The following is a 22,462-nucleotide window of genomic DNA, read 5'->3' as shown; positions in this document are numbered from 1 at the left end:
ACTCACAAGTCACTGCTTTCCTAAGCCCCCTACCTTGAGTTCCCTTTTTAACGCCAGGTAGTATACGGGACTCCTAAAGCTAAGGTTTGCCCTCCCAGCGCTGCTGCCTGCAGTTCCCATAGCCGCTCAGCCCTCGCACTGTCGCTGCGAGAGTGACCCCCGTTAGGGAGCAGCCTCCTTTGCCATCGCTTTCAAGCCACAGACCGCGTATCACCCTGTGTCCTCCCAGCGACGGTCCCCGCAGAGGGGATCACAGCGGCCCAGCCGCCATCCTGCCCCGCCACAGCACCACCGGCGAGAGACCAGGCAGCCGTCCCCCGTCCCCGCCCCGCGAGAGGCGCGGCAGGTACTGCCGCTAAAGGAAAGCCGCAGCCTGTTGGCGGGGGGGCGAAGCAGCCGCAGGAGAAGGGCAGCTAAAGTACCAGACGAGAGGAGCAACCCCAAGACAGGCCCACACGTCTTCTTCATACCCACGCCTGGGAAACAAACCAACGACACCAACGCAAGCCGGCCCCACCCACCCGTCTTCCGTTCTGTGCGGACCGACAGCTGCCTCCCGCCCTGGTCGGCTTGGCTTCTCAGCGCTCTCCTATTGGCCCCCCCAAGGCCCCAGTACTGCTCTAGCTTGGCCGGTATTGGTCTACTCCCATGCTCTTAGATCGTCTCCTTCATGGCCAATCGACGCGCGGCATCGCCGTCGTAGAGTCCTTGGGGTAATGCAGTTCGCCGAGGAGGTCGCGCCGCGAGGACTAGACTCTTATAGACTACACCTCCCATTAAGCCGTGGGGCAAGACGACGGCGCTCTGATTGGGTGAGCTGACCCGCGGGGCGGGGCGGGGCCGAGATGGAAGGCTGCGCGGCCGGCGGGGCATCGTGGCCTCTACTGGCTGCGGGTGGGGCTGTTGGGCGTGCATGGTAGCGTATTGCTGACAGGGCCCCAGGAAGAAGACGTAGGTATGGCGCAGGCGTGTCAGAAGGCAGGGAAGCTCCTCCTGGAAAGTGCTGCCGCTGTGTTTCAGTGCAGTGCGTGGCAGGCAAGCGTACATCTGTCAGTGTGACACCGAGCAGGACAGTGTTGGAAATGATTCATCACGCGGCTGGTCAATAATTAAAGGCAAGCAACGCATTCAGCATCGAGCAGCGGGGGTTCACAGGAGCTGATCTTGTCCGGCTACACTGGCTGGTCTCTGGGATGAAGCCACCGGTTTGTTCAATTCAGCTAAGGTCAGTGAAATCGGACGTGCTTAGCACGTTTAGAAGCAAGCAAGCAAGCAATAAGCTTTTTACTTCTTAAATGCAACTTGTGAACCTTTAAAGGCAGGAAGACCACGTTTAAACGCTTGGGCACCCTCCTGAGGAGAACGTGGGCATCTCAGCAAGCGGCAGTGAGCTCCCCTAGTGCAGCGCCTGAGCAGGGGAATGTGTGGTCTTTGGGTGTACATAAGCAAGCAATACAGAACAGACTTGCATTACTTCAGTGTTTGGCACTTCTACATTTGCTGTTGCATTTATTTCAACATACACTATTCGAGAAAAAACAACTAATGGTAAGAGGATCCAGAGAAGAGCTATAGCAATTAGAGAATACAGCTCCAACAGAAAAAGTTGAGGCATCCAGTGTGTGTAGATCAGCAACAAAACCTGAAAAGACTTGCCTGTATTCTTTAAGTAGCAGTTGCTGGGGAACAATTTAGTAAGAGCTCTTCATTTTCATAGTGACAGATACAAGATCCAATAGCTTTCACAGTTCTGTGGTTATAAAAAGCCAAGTATCCTAGCTGATATTTTCCACATTTGTTCATCTCTGATGTGCTTCGTATTTCCAAGTCTCATGACAACTTAATTCAGTATTTGAATTGTGAGACCACAAAGACTGAAACACGCACAATAGTAAGTAATCAAAAAGCTATTCCAATGCTGTGCCTCTGCTTCTATTACATTAAATATTTCTGTACGCTCTTTTGGCAGGCAGCAAATCAGTAGTCTTTGCTCTGATTCTGTGATACTGATTACAGAAATATAATACAGGTATTTGGTAACTCTAGTGTATTCCAGTCATAGTAATCTGGATAATAGGGAAAGTCTTGCAGGCTTTGAGGGTGTGCTTTACCATCTGGCATAAATCAGCTGCTCCCCAAAAGGTGCATTCCAGCAAAAATCTCTGTACCCTTACCTTACAGCCTTCCTTTGCCAAAGGTAATGTGTTTTCTTAGACCGACTAATGCCTAATACAAAAGTAGACATCTTCTTCCTCATCTGTGGCAGCCTTGATTTCTTGTCTGGGTTCCTGAGCCCATTTATGTCCCGCAGAGGGCACCCTTGGAACAATATGTTACAGTTTCGGGCAATGCTGAAACTATGTCGATAGCGGTACAAGTGTGACAGCAGAAACATGGCAATAAGCCCTCATGCTCTCCTTTCCTGGCTCATTCACTACTCCTGAGTACAAACCTGAGGGCACACAGTTTGTCTGCCTGCATGTCAGGAAAGGTGTTGAAAACAGGAAAATACTTTTTGCTATTTTTCTGACTCCAGCAGCATGTTTGATAGGTAATTCAGCCAATTTCAGAATCTATATGCATGTTGTTCAATTTATGTATTTAGTATTCCTAAAATGCTGAGAATAGCATAACTAACTGTTTATTTTTTCTGTTCCTTTGCATTTCTTGTTTCTTCTGTTTCTACCACCATGATCAACAAATAGCTATACTTCATGCAATGTACCTGACAAGAAACAGGACAGTCCCATTGCCAATGGAACGTCTATGCCAATGTAACTCTTTTACCTCGTTACCTAAAATTGCAACTTCTGCATTTATAGGCATCTAAGTGAAAATGATTTAACTTCAGAATTTATTGAACATTCGTTTTGATTGGTGTGAAATAAAAACTATCACAGTTTTTACATTTCTATGAATTGCAGTAATAATTCCTCCATATAGTTTTTACTTCAACCTGGACCCAGTCCCACCCCCAAAAATAAGCAAGCATAAGTAGCAATAGGTTCTTCAGTTAAAGCAAAAAAAAAAAAAAAAGGATTTGCTTGATATTTCAACTTTGCAATTATCTGAAATGCTGTTTTTAAAGAACTTTGTGTTTTTTTCCTTGCAAACACTTCTGTTGTTTTTGTGGTGTTTTTTTTTTTCCCTGGTGTTAGCCTAATTTTAGTAACTTCAATCAGTGAAAAGTTGTTACGCCTTTTGTTGTGAATAACATGTACTACATTATAGCAAGGAACAGGCCAGGTTTTGTGTATTTTAAAACAGCATAGTAAAAAAATGTGTATTTGCCATTTTTCCTTTTTTGCAGACTTCAATAATTACTTTACTGAGTGATTAAGGAACTTATACCATATCTTCCAGAAATAGTAACTGAAACATTATGAAAAGAGTGAAAATAATGTACTGTTGATCAAAAAAAGACCCAACTGCTATTGACAACATATAATTCACATACCAATAGAGTAGAGAGTATTTTCCTGGAGTTCAAAAGCAGAAAATTATCGGTGATTTCCCTTCACATCAGAATTAGTCCTCCCCACAGATTCATATCAGGTTTTGCAGTGCTCTCCCTGGAACTGTCATGTTAGGCCTTCTTGGGCTATCTCTCATGGTGCTCTATGTTCTAGTAAACTGAAACATGCAGTAAATGCCTTTTCAGTGACTGAAGTGAGAATTTTTTTGTTCCATAGGTGAGGAGTGCTGTTAGGATTCACGTGGTTTAACCTGTGTATTTATTATAAATTTTGCAGATAATATGCTTGAATGAAAGTGAATTAATGAATCATGGGTTATTCCTAACCACACCTCACAAAGGTGCCTTCTAAAGTAATAAACACTCCCCCCCCTCCCAACAAAACCTGCAGAAAATATGAACACTGGTGCCCAGCTATGATAAAAGTTACTCTGGAAAGATGTTCATCTGAGGTAGCAATCTAGTCAAGAAGTCACATAGCAGATTATATCAGAATAAATAATTCTTAACTTTAATATCTCTTACATTCTATTTGGAAAGCTCAGGGAAACCAATCACAGTCATTAGCTTAATAAAGTGAAGGAGACGCTGAGAAATGAGGTGAAGAATGTAGATGTGGTGCTTCAGGATATAGTTTCGTGATCATGGTAGTTGGGTTACATGATCTTAATGACCTTTTTCAACCTTAATGATTCTATGATTTGATGACTCTATGATCTGAGTATGAGGAAAAACTTCTTTGAGGGTAATAAGAGCCCTGGAGCAGGCTGCCCAGAGAGGTTGTGGAGTCTCCTCTGGAGAGATTCCAAACCCTCTTGGACATTGTGATCCTGGGCAACCTGCTGTGGGTGACCCTGCTTTAGCAGGGGTATTGGACCAGATGTCTCCAGAGATTCCTTCCAACCCCTACCACATTTGGATTCTGTGAAATTACATGAGGCAGCCACAGGATTGGGTTTTCTTATTCTCTCAAATCCTGTCTCTGTTCTTGCCTCTGTACACCTGCCAGGTTTGACATGCATCAGGCTCTTGCTGAGTGGGATAAATCATTAACCCAAACAAAAATTAACTTCTCTCCTCGAGGGCTAGTGAGTTCTTTCACAAAAAAAGCAAAAGTGTTGAAAGCAAATGGGTAGGAGAGGGAAAGAAGCTCATGTTATAAGGGACAAAAGTAAATTATGGCAATATAAAATATGTTACAGCCTTTAGGTTCTTGGGAAAAAGGACTTCAGGCATTTCAAGATGGCAGAAAATTTTGGTTTACTTTTGTAAAGGCATATGATAAGCCAAGATTTAACATTTCAAAGGCAGACCCAGACTATTTTGTTTGTCCAGGATCAAAAAATAACTTGATGGTATTGTGTATGCTATGGTATTAGTAGAAGAATAGAAATGTAGCTGAGAAAAGAATTACAATGAACGTACTGAGCAAATAATACAAAGAACACCATAAATATCAAACCTGAAACTTAAAATGGTAGGAATAAGACAGAACCAAGTGCAACAGATGCCCGTGTAGCTCTTCACATGGACAGAAGCGTTGTCCAATTCAGTGGTAAAGACATGTTAAGAGTTCAAATCAGTTTCATAAGAAGATGAAAAAAACCCAACCAAAACCAACCCAACAAAAACAAACGCCAAAACTCACACTCCTAAACACCACAAATCCCATGTTTTTATACCATGTATACACTTTAATTGGGGAAAGAAGCCATTAATATTGGAATTTTCGACAACACAAGCAGGCATTTAGATATTAAATAATTATCAAAACGAACTATGAAGTTGAAAGCATAAAGAAATATCAATGGCTACTTTCCCACTGCTACTAAAATTTGTATATGTGTCAACAATTGGCTAATACTTATAAAGTTGTTCTTAGTGGGTATCTGAACAGCCAAACAAAGATAGAAAGACAAGCTATCTCCCTGGGAAGGTCCTGAGATGCATTTTTCACTGTAATTGATAGGAATAACATCAGCCTTTGAAGGAGAGAGAGATGTCCCATCTAGAGACTGGCTACTTAGGTGATAGTGTTAATTTACATCCAAGCGAGCACACAACCAGAAACAAGATTGAGGTAGGGGGAAAATACTAGAGACTGACAAGTATTTGCATTTCTCTTTATTGGCACTGCAAGAGCTAACTCCCCCACAAAGTGCACTGGTAACCCGATCAAAGTATAACTTAGTAGCAATGGTAGGAAGATAAGGGGAGCAGTTCTGGCTCAAAGAGACTGACACTGAAATCACCATCCATTTTATTTCCCCATGGGCATTTCTACTTTGTATTGACTCAGCTGGAGTTAATTCTCCCCAAAGAGATTTAGTTCTAGTGCTGTGTTCTGCAGTGCTGTAGCTGGGTGTTGATAACACACCAGTGTTTTGGCTACTGCTGAGCCAAGCACCAAGGCTGTGCTTTTCCAACATTTCCCCCACCCCAGGAGTATGCTGAGGGGTGGACAAGATCTTGGGAGGGGAGCCAGCTGGGCCTGCTAACCCAAACTGGCCAAAGGGGTATTCCATGCCATGATGTCAGCTCAAAGATAAAAGCTAAGCGAAAGATGGAAGTGTGGGGACACCCATTGATGACGTCTGTTCTCTGGAGCAGCTGCTATGCGTATTGAAGCCCTGCTTCCTGGGGAGTGGCTCAAATTCATCTGCTGATGGGAAGCAGAGAATAACATCTTTGTTTGCTTTTGCGCCTGTGTGTGGCCTTATGCTTTTGCTTTTCATCACATGAAATTGCTTCTGTCTTGACTAAAGGGCCTTTGATTATACTTCCCCTTCCCCCTGTCCAAGGGGAGTGATAGAGCAGCTTTGGTGGGCATCTGGTCCCCAGCCAGGGCCAAACCACCACATACTTGCAACTCAGATTAATTCCACAGCAATGCAGCTCTTGTGAAGATCAGGAAAAAACCCTTCCTTTTGTGTTGTAGGAAGTATAGCAACAGACAACAGCTCTTGCACAACTAAACTGACTCTGCAGACACAAGAACGCTCATGATGCTTTGAAGAACTATTTTTCTCAATATGGCTTAACACCAGGAACTTGTACCAGAGCCAGTATTGGAGAATAGTGATGAGGATGTACAGTCTCATCTTATGGCACCAAATATAAAATCTATCTCAACTATGGAGCTTTATCACTGATGATGCTTAATAGTTGGAGATGCTCTACCTGCTTAAAAAATGAAGGAGAAAGATCCCAGCCTCTTCCAACTCCTGAATGCATCAAGAAAAACCTTCACAGGCCTCAATTCATTCTAACCAAAGTGAAGAGCAACAATATTCTGCTTCTGGGTCATTTAAAATATACCTTCAGGGTATGCTTTGAATACTGGTATCAAAAGCCTTGAAGGCAGAAGAGTAAGACAGAGCTGTATGGTTTCTTGTTGGTCCAGCTTTCTTTTCCTGGGGTACTCTTTCCTTCTTACTAATTTGTGGTTCAGAGGGCCTGCAGCTGGAAAACTTCCAGGGTACTTACTCCTAAGTTAATGGAGACACATTCTACAAGAAACAGTATTAGGATAAATACTGAAGTGGGTTGCCAGAAAGAATCAAAGTGATGACATAGCAGAAATCTCAGATGGTAGAGAAGTTTCATACAAAAAGGAGACAAGCTACGTCATTAGGAAAGATTGATTACACAAAACTTTACATCCAGCAACTAAGCAGACATGAAATGGCACTAAGCACACTTTGCACTGTATACATCCATTACCATATCCTAATAGGCACAAGGATGTCTTTGCAGTAAGACTATCCTCACAACAGTTTTTCCAGTGTGCTCTGCTATTCAATGTCAGCTGCAACAGTGCTTAGAAACTATCAAGACATGGCACAAAGTAAGTGTTGTACTTTTCTCATAAAACATAAAAGATGCTCATGTTTACTACTACTGAGTACTGCAAGTTATGAAAAAGGAATTACAATTCACTGTCGTTAACATTATAGACACTTCTCACCAACTTAAAGCTGTTCAGTCTTGGAGACCAGGTCCATTCAGTCATAAAAGGCTATTATTCAATGCCTAATCAAAGAGCAGAAAAAAATTCTTCCTCAGCATGCAGATAAAGAGATAAGCTATCATCCATAATGGCATAATGTCTCTGACTGAAAGCAGCCATTTTTTTTCATGCTTCATCGTTTTCAGAAGAATGTAAAGGCTGCTCAGAGAAGACACTTCAGGTCGTTTTCTCAGTGGGTTGAAACCATGACTTACCCTGCTTTCCAGGTACAGTAAATGAAGACCTGCATAAAACTATCCTTTAGCTGTCAGAAGCCAAGTACCTCTGCCCATTTATTTGGGAGTATGCTTGAGCTGATAGTACCAGCCCTGCCTTTCATCCGTTTCATCAATATACCAAAGCAAAGTTTTGTGTCTGTGAAGACTAGGGAATGTAAATTAAATTAAAGCCAGCCCTGCCAAGAAGAACCAAACATCTCTGCTTACATTTTGCTCACTATATATATATATGAGCAGAAGGATTTATCACTTCTCAGTTCTATTTCAATATGTCTTGAGTACATAATTTTAAAGCATTACTTACATAATTAACAAAACTGAGGCAATATTATAGCTTGTGAAGCAAGATGCTGTACTTTGTTTTAGCAAAAAGTTAAAGAACTTTGGAGAGACCTGTAACATGCTTCCAGTACCAATTCAGAACAGGAATTCAGTATGAATTATGAACCAACTCCCAGAGAAGCCTCTTTCATTTATGAGCAGAGATTAAAGAGACCTGTACCAATTAACTGTGTCCTGGAGTTACCTGGTGTGCATCTCATTCCATTTCTAGTAGCACTTTCCTACGTTGCTATTTACGGTTACATGAATGAGCTCTAATGCATAATTTAAATACCTGGCTACAAAATATTTGATACTTTAAAGATCTAAAACCAGATAATCGAAATTACTCATTGCAGAGCTGGAATCAGCAGCAAATTTATGCTTTGCTGATGCAATGGAATTTTTAAGGTACTTAGGAATCGTTATAAAGCTACAATTTCAGACTAAACGTTAGTTTTATTCACATATAAAATACTACCTTTCATAATTTGCATTACTCTGAAAATATCCCCAGACGCTCAATAGGATATTCGCTTAGAACTTAGTAAGCTGATCCATCTGATCTTCACAAGCCTAACTTAGAAATAGCACACAACAGCTTTATGCACACTGCAGTTGCAAGTATCTTCTTTCGTTATTTTACACTGTACATTTTGGTTTATTAGAGCATTGTTTGAAAATGGATAATACATTCAGATCAATCTGATATAATTTCACAGAGTTTCAGACAGAAACCTACAACAGCCTGGTTAAAGATAGAATTTTTAGGCCTGAAATAATGCTGATAATTTTGTAAAGATGATCACATTTAGATTCAAAACTTGTTTCAGTTTGAGTACATGTGCTTTAACAAAACATCTGTAAGCAATTATAGTTAAGACTGTATAGATAATAGGGTGTATTTTTTAATACTCTGTGACATTGTTTTTAACAGTAGTTTCCATAACAGAGCTACAAAAAAAAAAAAAAAAGAGTTTTAACACAGGCGTGAAACTGTTAATTTTCATTTTCTTTGAACATTTTGCTCAGCTGTTCAACTAGTGCTACAAGCTCAGGGTTTCCCCCAAGTGATTCAATTTGTTTATAGGCTTCAGATTCAAGCTCTTTCAATGTATTCCGAGTGTACTCAAATGAACCCAAATTTTCAAGGTAATGTACGCAGTATTTTTTTATATCTATGTTCTCTGTCCTTTGACGTAAAATGTTTTGCACTTGAGTACTTTCAGGTCTCGACCAAATTGCATGAATGGTTGGGAATGAGAACTTGCCCTCAGTTAAGTCCTCACAAAAACTCTTGTTTTCACTATATTCTTTGGAGTGCAAGTTGGCATAGTCATCTCTTATTTGGAAGAAGAGGCCAAGTGTGTTAAGAAGTGGCTTTAAGTCTTTTTTATAATTTGAAAACAGCTGCATGAGGCCTACAGCTAATCCAAAGAGACCACCTGTCTTTTGCAATACCATAGCTTTATATTCAGCTTCCGTAGGACAGGTGTAAGTATCCCTCCAGTAAATATCCAAGCCTTGACCTTTATGGAGTTCCAGTAGTTGGCGGGTAAAAACTTTAACAGCGTCTGGATGATCAAGGGTTAAAACCTTCTCCAAACCAAGGAAATACACATAATTAGCACAGTTGATTACAGATGGAATTCCATAGATACTGTGTGCCACTGGAAAGCCCCGTCGTAGCTTTGAGTTATCTTCAATGTCATCCACAAGTAGGCTTGCATTGTGCAACATCTCTGTCACTTCAATTATAACCTATGAGAAGACGAGAAAATTATTAAGTCTCCAGTTTTGAAAAACCTTATTTTAAAATAATAAAATTTTAAAGAATGATATTGTCTGTCACTGAGGTTCCCCTTTAGAACATTTGCTTTTACTATTAACACAGATTTAGGATTTTCTTCATGAGCCAGTCTGCTCTATGTCCTGGATCATGTGGTCTGTTTCTGGTGTCATGTTTTCAGATTGAAAGTGAACTTAATTCCCTGAAGTGTTTCCACTTGCACACTCCACTGTTGCTACAGTTCTAAAATATGCCAGTATTTAGGAAGTATGTAGTAACTGTATTAGAAACACGAATGGAGGAAAAGAAAAGGAACACAAATTTGTGACAAGTTTAGATTCACCAACCTGAGATCTTCTAAAGTCAGTTCTTGCGAGTGTCAGGTATCATCCATTAACATATTTGTCTCAAGCCCTGTTTTGATAGGTGGAGAGAATTCATCTTTCCCTGCACTTTGTGTAGTTATCTTCAGTATTGAGCTCTTAAAGGACAGACTATTTTCTCTGAAAGATCATTTGGAAAATTCTTGGCAGAAAGAAAACAGCTACAGCTTCTTTTGGGAAGCTTCCTACAGGCTTACTACTTGCTATTAGGTAAACCATTATCATACACCACCTGAGATAAGCAATAAACTGTTCAGAACATCAATCTTGTAGCAGACTAAATTTGATTTCACCTTGAGTACTGTGTCCAGTTCTGGGCTCCTCAATTTAAGAAGGACATTGAGATACTTGAACGTGTCCAGAGAAGGGCAACAAGGCTGGTGAGAGGTCTCAAGCACAAGCCTTATGAGGAGAGGCTGAGGGAGGCTCAGGGGTGACCTTATTGCTCTCTACAACTACCTGAAGGGAGGTTGTAGCCAGGAGGGGGTTGGTCTCTTCTCCCAGGCACCCAGCACCAGAACAAGAGGACACAGTCTCAAGCTGCGCCAGGGGAAGTTTAGGCTTGAGGTGAGGAGAAAGTTCTTCACAGAAAGAGTGTTTTGCCATTGGAATGTGCTGCCCAGGGAGGTGGTGGAGTCACCGTCCCTGGAGGTGTTCAAAAAAGGATTGGATGTGGCACTCGAAGCCATGGTTTAGTTAGTTGTGAGGTGCTGGGTGATAGGTTGGACTTGATGATCTCTGAGGTCTTTTCCAACCTTGTTGATTCTATGATTCTATGATTGAAAGTGAACCATAACAATTCCAAAGCAGGTCAATTCAATAAGAAATTAAATTTTAACACTATATACCTGTTTTTATTGCACAGCTGATATACAAGAAACAGGTATATTCAGCTCCTGCTTAAACAGACATTTAAGCACATAAAACTGCATACTGTATAAACTCATTGTAAAGCACATCTGATTAAGATATGGTTTTAAAGCTAATGAACCAATCATACTTGATAGCAACAAACATTGCACTCAGTCAACATTCATCAAAACAACTCCCTCTAAAAAATACTATGGCTACCATTAAGTAGTGGCAAGTACCTAAAATGGCCCTATTTGGTGGGTGCTGTAGAAAAAAAAAGAGAGGAATTTATGCTGCAAGCATTCTTTGAGCAGTAAGCCACCTAGCATTCAGTGACCACTGTCTCCAACGATTAAAACTCAAACTAGAGATATCTAATTTTTTGTCCAAGAAGAAATGACTGCAAGAACAACCTACTTAAGCACTAATTACTCATCTACCAGTTTGTAATGAGTTCAATCTTTGACCTGTAAAGATATGTTGTTGCCCATTGACTTTAAATCAGAGCACAGGGTATTTAACTGAAAGCAGCTCTGCATACTTGTCAGAATGTTCTTTTAGTCCGGTATGTCATTCTCACTCTCGGTACTATCAGAAAAATTTCCCTCTAGTCTATGAATTCCTTGGACAAGCCTCTTTGAACAGTTCTCTTGCTAACCTATTTCATGTAGCTTTTGGTTTCAAAAATTTTGCAGCTTCTATATACTTGAGGTTTAATTGAAGCAGTACTTCATGACCGTGTTTGAGTAAAGTTATCTTGCGAATTTAGGAAAAGACAGTGTAAAAAATGCTTCAAAGTTGAAAGTAAGGAGCAAAAACGTTCAGACAGCAGAACAAGTTGGAAATTAAAAGACTGTTCTGAATAAATAAAGCTGAACAACCAGTAAAGAGTGTTATGTTTCTTACAGCCTAAGCCTATCTAATCAGTATGTGTTGCCCTATGACTCCAACAAAGATTTCTAATTGCTTATCTGCAATGGCTTTAAAATGTACTTAGCCCTGTACTATGCCATTTCAGTTCCTTCTTAGAAGAGAGTTCACCTGACAAATCCACTGCTTTCTAATTCAACAAACTGCAGTGTATCAGTGCAGTGTCATATGGGTACATGTGCTGGTTTGAGACCAGACAGATCCTCTCTTGCCCTGAGAAGGAAAAAAGAATGACACACAAACGGATTGAAGAGTGATGGAAAGTTTAAATGGAAAAGGAATTGATGAAACTACAAAAACTACAAGCATAGTGGCAAAGATACCTCAAGGTGTACAGAGTCCCTCACACAACACCCAAAGGCCTCCCAACTCTTCCCTTCTCCCCACCTAAGGGTATATCCAAACCCCCAGGGCTCTTTCTTCCCCCCCCCCCACTGCTAGGCTAGTCTCAGGCTGGCCAGGTCTGAGACTGCCCCCCCCTTCTCCTCCTGGCATTAGGCCTAGACAGGCCTAAGAGGCCTTGAGATACTCCCCCACCATTACCCGATAGGGAAGCATCTCCCATGGGAGTAGAGAGGGAAGAAAGAGGCAGAGAATGACTTTGCAGATGGATCCATAGGGTGCAGGATTTATGGGTAGAAATACGCCGTTCCTGTGTCCACCTTATTGGGTTGCACACTCGGGACACCGGAGGTGTAGCTTATGTGGCAGTAACAGGAGGCACCCAGCCTAAACTGCCACAGTAGTAGGAAAAAAGACCACTTGGCTTGGAAAAAAAGAGAAACAGTAATAGCCAGTAGTAAAATCAATTACTAAGGAGCAGCAGCCTCAATTATATCATCTAAATATACTACAGGAAGACATGGAGTTCTCAGTCCTAAGGAATACGAGTCAGAGAAGGAGCTTAGTCAGGACTGTGAATTTTAGGAAAGCAAATTTCCATCTCTTCAGGGAGTTAGCCAATAGGACCCCCCGGAAAACAGTCCTTTGGGAAAGGGAGCAGAGCAGAATTAGCTCATCTTTAAGGATGCTTTCTGTAGAGCACAAGATCTCTTGATCCCCAGGTGTGAGAAATCAGTCAAGGAAGGAAAGAAAGACTTCATCATGGCTGAGTCAAGACCTGTCAAACTAAAAGGCAAGAATCACAGAATTGCAGGCAGTTCGAGCAGGTACAGGTATCTTGGGAAGAGTATAGGGATGTTGTCTGTTTGTGTAGGGATGAGGTCAGGAAGGCCAGGGCATAGCTGAATTTGGCAAGGGATGCAATGAATCATGAAAAGAGATTCTGTGAGTACATCAACCAGAAAAGGAAAGTTAAAGAAAGCATACCCCCATGATGAGCAAGAATGCCCTGGGAAGTGGTGGAGGCCCCATCTCTGGAGACATTCAAGGTCAGGCTTGACTGGACTCTGAGCACCTAATCCAGTTAGGGATGTCCCTGCTTACTGCAGAGGGATTGGACTATACAACCTCTAGAGGTCCCTTCCAACCCAGTGCAGTCTATGATTCTAGGAAATGATCTAAGATAAAAAAATTGTCCCATAACAAATGTCAGGATTCAGATTTTTATTAAAAGAAATACAGATAACTGCAGGGGAATGAACCAGGCTGCTAGACACCAGGGACATTTTAGACAATTACAAAAGATGTTGGAAACATGACCAGAGGTGGTTCTCCAGATTTCAACTTTAATTACTAAGTTATTAAAATTAGTACAGGCATACACAAAAGCAGCAATAATTGTGTAAAAAACGAGACCTTGTCATCTTTTGTCTTCAAATGATCTGACGATATAAAAACATTAAGTTCTATTACAAACAAGTGGTAAAATTAAAAGTATTGGTATTCTTCATAATGATAATCAAAAGAAGTGGTCTAAATTTTCAACAACGGTTACATGGTTATCAGTTTAAAAGTGACAGAACTGGTAACTTCTGTTTGTACAGAGGCACTGCAGGTTTAGTTTACTTAGTACATGAGAGAAGGTGGACTCATACATAGCTAGCAGGTCGAGAGAGGTGATTCTCCCCCTCTACTCTGCCCTGGTGAGACCCCACCTGGAGTACTGCGTCCAGTAGTGTTCAAAAAAAGACTGGATGTGGAACTTGGAGCCATGGTTTAGTTGTCAGGAGGTGTTAGGTATTAGGTTGGACTTGATGATCTCTGAGGTCTTTTCCAACCTGGCTGATTCTGTGATTCAGCCTTTACCTCATCCTTAGTGGGAATTTTCCCCTGGCATCCAATAAAGGACAAAGATTCTCCCTCAGCTGTTTTTTTGTTGTTGTTGTTAAAGTGTTTGTAAAACCAGTTTTTATTATCTCTCACAACAGGAGAGATACGGATGTGCTGGAGCTGGTCCAGAGAAGGGCCATGAGGATGATCAGAAGGCCGGAGCACCTCTCCTATGAAGACAGACTGAGAGAGTTGGAGCTATTCAGTCTGAAGAAGAGAAGGCTCTGAGTAGACCTTATTGTGGCCCTCCATTATCTTAAGAGGGCCTACAAGAAAGCTGGGGAGGGACTTTTTAGGGGGTCAGGTACTGATAGGACTAGGGGGAATGATAAAAAAAAAATAGAAATGGGTAGATTCAGATTGGATATTAGGAAGAAGTTTTTCCACCATGAGGGTGGTGAGACACTGGAATAGGTTGCCTGGGGGATTGATAGAAGTCCCACCCCCTGGAGGTTTTTAAGGCCAGGGTGGATGTGGCTCTGGGCAACCTGATGTAGTGTGAGGTGTCCCTGCCCATGGCAGGAGGGTTGGAACTAGATGATCCTTGAGGTCCCTTCCAACCCTAACAATTCTATGATACTGTCAGTGGCGGTTTGAGGCTATGCCTTTAAAATTTGTTACGTTTTTCTATTTTTCTGCTCGAAATCTGTAAATAAATCACTATTGGGTGTAAAAAGGAAAAATCATGATTACTCTAAACAATTCCATTGGAGGGATAGCTTCCATAAGATTTTGTTCTCAAAACAATCTTGGGCAGTCTAGCAGTGCATTCCACTCCCTCTTCTTGCTTCTTTGCTGGGAGGATTTCTAACACACCTTCGCTGACCTTGATCACATTTCTTGGTCTGGTATTAACCTTATCTGCTTCTCTCTCTCTCTCTCTTTCCTTTGCTGGGAGGCAGGGGGAGTCAGGAGGAGGCAGGGAGGCAGCTTTCCTGGTCTTTTGACCAGGGTGGGTTTCTGTGCTGTTTTATTAATTATAAACATTGTAAATACTGTATATTTGTACATATCCATTGCACTCCATTGTAGATCGTAGTTTTGCTTGTAAATATAGCTCCATTTGCTTCCAAACTGAGCTAGTCTGGCAAAGTTATTGTTGGGCAGGAATTTCCAACTCATCACACTGTCACAGGTGCTCAGCAAAAGGACAAGAGGGAACTGTCAGACTGCAGCATAAGAAATATCAGTTGGGCATAATGGACGAGTTTGTTATCATGGAAGGGGTTCTGCAGGGGAAGAGAGGCCCTGAAAGGCTGCATAATCTACATGCTCAGTTTTTCAAAACTCAGCAAGGTCCCCAGAAGCCTGAAGCAGCTATAAAGAAAGCCCTGCTTTAAGCAGGAGTTTGTCCTAGATAAATTCCAGAGGCTTCTTCCAGTTTGAATTCTGTTCTATGATATTAGACTAAACTGATGCATACAATATAGAGGTTGCTATACATTTAATTTGAATATGTACCTGAGCACAAAGGGCAAGATGAGCCAGAATAAATCTGGCTAAAAAGTTACATAGGCAGGTTGGAAAATAGAAGAGTTGCTAGATCATGAATGAAGCCTCTTCCTTCATTGTTTAGATTGCTTACACCATTTTGATATTTCAGGACTATTAAGTGTCACTCTTCAGTCACCCTAAAGAAGACTTGGATGTCATGGAAGTACTTACTTTAGTGTTATATCACAGTCAAGGCTTTGCACTGATGTTGTTTTCCTACGAGTTTACTTTAATATATTGAAAAATAAGTGCATTTAGCATTTCTGATCATGTTATGCTATGTAAGAGAATCACCCAGTAGCCTGAATAAAGAGAATAGTCTTTTAAAATTAATTAGCCAGTACCTGTATTTTATCTTCTGGAACATTCAGCCAGTGATTAAAGGCCTGTGACAGTTTGGTTCTCACTTGCTTACCTACAATAAAAATATTATAGATATTTATAGCAATAATGAAGTTCATCATTAGGGACAACAGTTTATCTTAACAGCCATAGCTGATCTGAGTCCAGTAAAATGATCACCTGCAAGCACAAAATCTATCATAGTGTGTACCTTGTTTATTCGTTTTATAAACATCAGTTATCAGCAGCTTCAGTTTCAACCATTGCACAGTAATATGCAAAGCACATATTTACAAGTTACTGTATTTAGTTTTGACAGTTTAATTAGCAAGTGATTCTGAGTATGTTGGTAACTTGTACTAATCAGTTTGCGGCTTCTGAAAGTAAGCCCTAGTTTGCCAGGCACATGTGTAACATTAAGAACTTTCAGTTATGATTCATTATTTCTTGAAGATATGGGCTTTTGCTGAGTATTTTATTTCTCTCAATTTGTAGGTTTTTCCTTGTAGCACTCTTCTACCAACAATTTGTGAAAAAGAAAAAGTGACATTTGATACACTGATTTAAAAAGTCTAAACAAAAATCTGGTCAGAACAGAACTTTCATAGTACTCACACTTTCTTATACCCAAGAAGTCTACTTGTAAATAACAGGATGTGTTCTGCTTTGGCTAAATGCAGTTTGGTGGAACCAAGTAGTCACTGCTTTATAGGGATAAAAAACAAGATCAAAAGTCCAAGTATAGTGTTAAAATAAGCATTACCATTACTATTAAATCCAGATATATTTTACATGACAGAGTTAATTTTAATAGCATTTAATCTATGTGCCTATAAATTATTGATGCCATCCTCCTTTATCAAATTGCTAGGAATCATGTACGAATATTTTTTTCAATGTCTACTGATGGCCAACATGAAATAAAATCACTGCTTACACACAGAGACAATGCTGCTCCAAATTTTGAGAACCTCAGCTACATGTAAGATGTTTGAATAACTGCAGGATAGGTTTAGACAAATAGCTCACATCAACCAGACCTCTGGAAAAAGTTTTAGATAAACTTCAAGCAGCACAACCTAGACAGTAGGCTCCATATTACTTGTTTCAAGATCTACTGAGACACAACTCAATGATTCTGCAATATTAGTCCTCACACTGATCATGTCATCTTGCCCATAGCACTGAAGAAATGTCAATGTTTGAATCTCTTCCTAAGGCTTCTCTATTGCTGTATGGCCAGCACATACAGAACAGAATAATAAAAATGGGTAGATTCTCTTGCAGCGATACACTGAGAAACAGGACTAGTTTGGGCTATGTAGTTTGGGCTCTGTAACAAGAGTGATAACCTTCACCCCTGGTTCAGAGGGCTTAATTTTTTTGTCTCAGTTCTCAAAGACTTCCATTGCTTCAGATCAGGACCACCTTCTTGTTTTTAATAGAAGATACTTAACAAAAAGATACTTCTTTCCCTCCCCCAACAGCTTTATCCTCTGGCTTTGTCCTGTGTGAAAAGGTACTCTTACCTGGACATATACTGTCATTGGGTTGTGTTCTCTATTTTTTTCCTCTGCTGAGCTAAACGCTAATAGTTTTCTGCAGGAGGGAGGAATTGTTTTATCTCTCAGACAGCAGAATGTGCATTTTAAGCTCCCCACATGAGGCTTGCTCAGGAAATTACATAGCTGATTATATATTTTTTTAAACATCCTCTTTATTTAAATCAATAATTTGCTAACTTACTACTTTAACACAAATAACCAGAGCTCAAATTGCGATAGAAAATTAAAGTAGTACATAAGAGTTTAAAAACTTTTTACGTTGACTAAGCACCACCACTAATTCAAGTCAGATCTGCTTCTGACAGTATCTCCTGCAGATACCAAAGACTTGAAACACTTCACTCAGACTACTCCCCTTTTCCCCATGTGGTTAAATCAGATTTTGGGCAGAAGAGTTCCCTGATCTCAATCCCAATATACTTGTGACCACCAGTACTGCATAAGGGAAGGTCAAGATGTCTTGCATCAGAGGTTTGATATTTTATTCTAAAATAATAAACTTGGAGAAAAGTTTGCTTAAAAATAATGATAATAAGCGTTAAAAACATCTGCCAAACTGGATGGTTTGCCAGTTAAATGTTAACAAATGTTTCGGTACATCCATAAATAAAACTACTCAGAGATAATATCACATTAAGGAAGCGTACCTTACCTACAATTATTACTTACTTCCAAATTACACTGGCACCGACAACACCTAAATGTTTCCTAGAAAATATGCTTATGGAATGCTGGATGTTCAGCAACAAGTGTTATTCATGAGGAACACAACTACTAGCACACACTCTAAATGGATCATTAACGTGCTCAATAAGTTTAGCCACCTCAGTTCCTTAGTAGACAGCATTTGAATTGTTAGACTTGTCTACCTTGACTAGCAAGACTGTCTACACACTGACTGTTCAATGAAAAACCACTAAATGTATAGTAAAGCATTCATCTTTGCTTTTATAGGTGCAGATTTGCTTGTGTGAGCCCCTCAAAAGAAACATTGCTACATAAATGCTGATTTATCTCATTCTGAAGTCAATCCTACCTTTTCCGTGTGATATTATGGCAACTTTCTGTATGCACGGTTTACGTCTATGGCCATGCTATGACGACAAAAGACCAAGCGCCTATAATACTAGTCTCAAAAACCTAAATACAGAAACCTCCATTTTTGCCACACCTCTTGTCTCCCCAGACTAGACAAGACAACAATCCAGGAACACTGGGACAAAATTAAAAGGAGTAAATTATCCAGTTTCACATGTCACTGTTGATTATCCTAAGCAGGCTATTGTAAAACTGAAGAATATAGAGGTCTAGCTTCCAAAATTAGAAGCTCTGTCTACTGTATAGAGCCATAATAACAGACATTACTGCACCGAGCTTTATATCAAAGTGCATTCAGTTTAATCTGCTTAAGATCCTAATATTACCCAAATCAAACAGCAACTATGGAGAGCTTTTCTCCTTAGTAATGCTGGGTGGAAAAGGTGAGAAAAAAGAAATTCAGTGTAACAGATTCACTCTGATAAAAATCATTCTACAGACAAGAATGTAAAACCCTTACCCTTGGAAAGAAAAAAATCAAGGTAGACTAAAGATGCTGTAGTGAGGACAATCTCTCCTACCTGTCCAGGCAGATGAGATGTTAAAAAAAAAAAGGCAGCCTGACTTACTCTCTACATACACAGTTGTTCCTGTGATAGGGTCCAGACCCAAAGCACACAGACCTTCAGCTCTGGATAGAGTCCTGATTAGTATTTCTTTGTTCTTGCTGCCACAAGTGACTACAAATTGTACCCTTAGAGCAGCACCCTGATTACAGCAAGGATACATAGAAGAGCTGGAATAGCATTAGAAGGAACAGAGGGACTACTAACCTAGCCCTCATTAGAGCCTCACTAAACTAATTCAACTCATTACCCCAACAGAAAACCATCCATTTTTTGCTAGGTTAGCTTTCTGCCAACTTTGTGTACTGATTCAGCTTATGGAGTGGGTCTGCCAGTTAGTCCATGGTAAGCAGCAGATGCCAGGAGCCTGGGTAAGGGGCCACTGCCCTTCTAAAAGTAGCTGCTATATTACCTCACCTATACTGTACACGTCCATGTTTAGCTCTGTCCTCTGATGTATTAGAGCTAAATGGATAAATTCCCCCAAAAGCCCTCCCCACACAACTACAAGAACACTACAACCAGTGCAACTGAACTGCAGGAAGACAGGCAAAGAGAGCAGGCATATATACTTCTAAACCTGGGCAGTTGTGATAGATTAAAAATCACTGTAGATTTGTCTAATTTAACTCCCTGGTTCAAAATAGAGTTTATCCCACGGTTGTGATCCTGATTTTTGCCTTGTTCCTTCTTCTCAGGACCCCAGATGCCACCACCCCATGGTCACTGTAGCAAAGATTGCCCCCCCAGTCTTCATGTTCTCATCCATTCTTCTTTGTTACTGTGAGGCCTGACATAATGCCTTCTTTCATCAGATCCTTGATGACCTGTGTTAGCAAGTGGTCATCAATGCATATTATAAATCTGGATTGCCTGTGCCCTGCTGTGTTGCTTCTTTATCAGACACTGAGGTAGCTGAAGTGTCTCATGAGGGCGTGTTTTGATTGGGATTAAATTAACAAAGTGGGAATTATAAAAACACAGTTATCTTCATTTTTCCTGAAAACCCCACCCCAAAATTATGTACAAAACCGATTAAACTTATTTACAGGTTCTATTCGGTCGCAAATTCTACCAGGATGCTTATGGGCAACTTTAATTCAATTTAGAGAAAATGGAAAAAGCTAAGCCACAAATAGCATCACCCCAATTATAAAATCAGAGGCAAGCCAGGACTTTAAGGAAAGTATGAGAATGCTGGTTTTACTCACGAGGACGGAGCAGGAGTTTGGAGATGGTGCCTAGGTCTTACTTTGGTGGCAGGCTCCCGAACTGCAGGTTTTATAATCCCATTTCTGGATAACATGGCACATATCCAAAGGAAAAGGGACCCGCCAAAATCAAAGTGTCCATAGACATGGCTGCCATGAGGGAAAAGTCATGCAGTAGCACTGTCTGAACAGTGCAAGAAAAGCTGCAGTTTTACAGCAGGCAGGGACACTCCAGTGGTAGGTAGGGAGCAGGACCCCAGGGCAGGCAGGTCCAGGGCGAAGCCAGGTCCGAATACTGATTTCTCCAATTTTGCCATGAATCCAGAGCAAGAGCAGAGCGAGTCCAAAATAAGCACAAAAATGAGAGCGCCAAAAATGAGTGCAGACCACTTCCTGGTCACTCTATTTAAAGACCTTCCAGTGCCAATGTATACTGGGCATGAAGAACCTAGCAAATCAGAGTTCCAAATCCACGGGTAGATACCTGTGAGGGACATCAGCCCCAGCAGGAAGAATGGCTGCCTTTTTACCTGTCCCACAGGGGGAGGGGAAGGCAATTTTGTGCCTTTGTCTTCCTCCCCGTTCAAACCTCCGCTGATGGAGGTGGGGGAAGGGGAGTTTGGAGTACCCGGTAACAGGGCCAGGGCTTATAAATAGGAAGGCATCTTTTGGTTGTCTGAAGGCTTCATCTTCCTGCTCAGGTGGTCTGTAGCAAAGAGACACTATAGTGCCACCCCTGTTGATGTACCCTCTAATCCTAATCCAGGAACTCTCAAGAGGTTATCTCACTGAAGGCAGAGCTCCATGCAGTTCAATTGATCCTTCACATAAAAGCAAACTCACATGCCTTGCTATCCTAGACTGCCTTCCTAGGCGTTTCATATCCATCCACTGTAGCATCCCAGCTGTGAGCTACCCCACATCACATACCCACATAAACCTACAGCCGTGCAACTGCGTGTAGACATTTAACTCCTGTTTGTTTCCCATGCTGTATGCATTTGTGCAGGGGCACTTCCAAGAGGCAGCCAGTCCTGCAGATTTCCCAGAATAAGCGAGAGCTTCCCACACTGTTCTGTTTTTACTTCCTTGTTTGAGTGCATACACCTGGGATGAGCTGCTTTCAGCTAGCTCTGTTCAGTTGATTACAAGGTGTCCCTTGTACACATCAGCCCACACTTTTTGTCTCCAAGTTCCTCACTTCCTTACTTATGTGTAGTCATGCCCCTCTATTGTAATTTCTAGTTCGAATGCAACTACCTAGCTGCTAACAGGCAGGATCTGTTTGTTCCTCTCGATGGTGAGGGGGAGGGGTTTGAAGATCATGGAGAAAAGCCACCTGGCTTCCTACACCCTTGGCCCTCATTTCAAAAGCCACAGTCATGCTTGATAAGCTTCAAGCATTCCCTTGCTATATCCATTAATGCTCAGATAAAAGAGCTGCAAGTTTACATAATCTGAGGATGAAACTGACTTCGCAATTCTTCCATAGAATCCTTGACCTGAGCTACTCAGAAGGAAACCTTCCTAAGGGGTAAACTCAGATGGAGGCCTTTGTCCCCTGCAAGAGTCAGTCTTCCCACTACCCAATGCTGCTGCCGCTAGGAGCTGGTCTGATACTTTGCTGTATACAGAGTTGTCAGTCATGTGTCTTCTTCCGGTGCACTGAATCTAATTGGCAACAGTACATCTTCTCAAGTAACAAATTTTTCTCCTTCTGGCAGAAGCCACCAACTCCTAGTCTTCACCATTGTGAGAGTACCCATTTCCCAACCTGAGGTGCACAGACTGTTTCTGCCCCTCCTTCAAGGTAACTAGTTTTCAAGACTCTTGGATCTTGTGCTTTTTGTTATTTCTGATGCTGTGGAGTCTGCTGACTCCTTTCCACTGCTTTTTATTTGGTGACACACATTCTCCATCACTACACACCTTTTAGGGGCAGGGACATAATTATCT

At 41.2% G+C, this 22,462-nt stretch overlaps 1 protein-coding gene across 1 annotated transcript; it reads right to left on the bottom strand.

Moving 5' to 3' along the window:
- Nucleotides 1-9,039: 9,039 nt before the first annotated feature.
- Nucleotides 9,040-16,139, bottom strand: GGPS1 (geranylgeranyl diphosphate synthase 1). Its single transcript, XM_054393214.1, has 2 exons — nucleotides 16,069-16,139; nucleotides 9,040-9,805 (listed from the first exon to the last, which is right to left on the bottom strand). Exon 2 carries the CDS (start codon nucleotides 9,782-9,784, stop codon nucleotides 9,044-9,046), a length of 741 nt encoding a protein of 246 aa, XP_054249189.1. The 5' UTR covers nucleotides 9,785-9,805; nucleotides 16,069-16,139; the 3' UTR covers nucleotides 9,040-9,043.
- Between the last annotated feature and the right edge of the window lie 6,323 nt (nucleotides 16,140-22,462).

The sequence above is a fragment of the Indicator indicator genome, chromosome 2 (genome assembly GCF_027791375.1).
Source record: "Indicator indicator isolate 239-I01 chromosome 2, UM_Iind_1.1, whole genome shotgun sequence".
Classification (NCBI taxonomy): domain Eukaryota; kingdom Metazoa; phylum Chordata; class Aves; order Piciformes; family Indicatoridae; genus Indicator; species Indicator indicator.
Note: the sequence above shows the minus strand (reverse complement) of the source record. Positions and strands in the feature narration are given on the sequence as shown.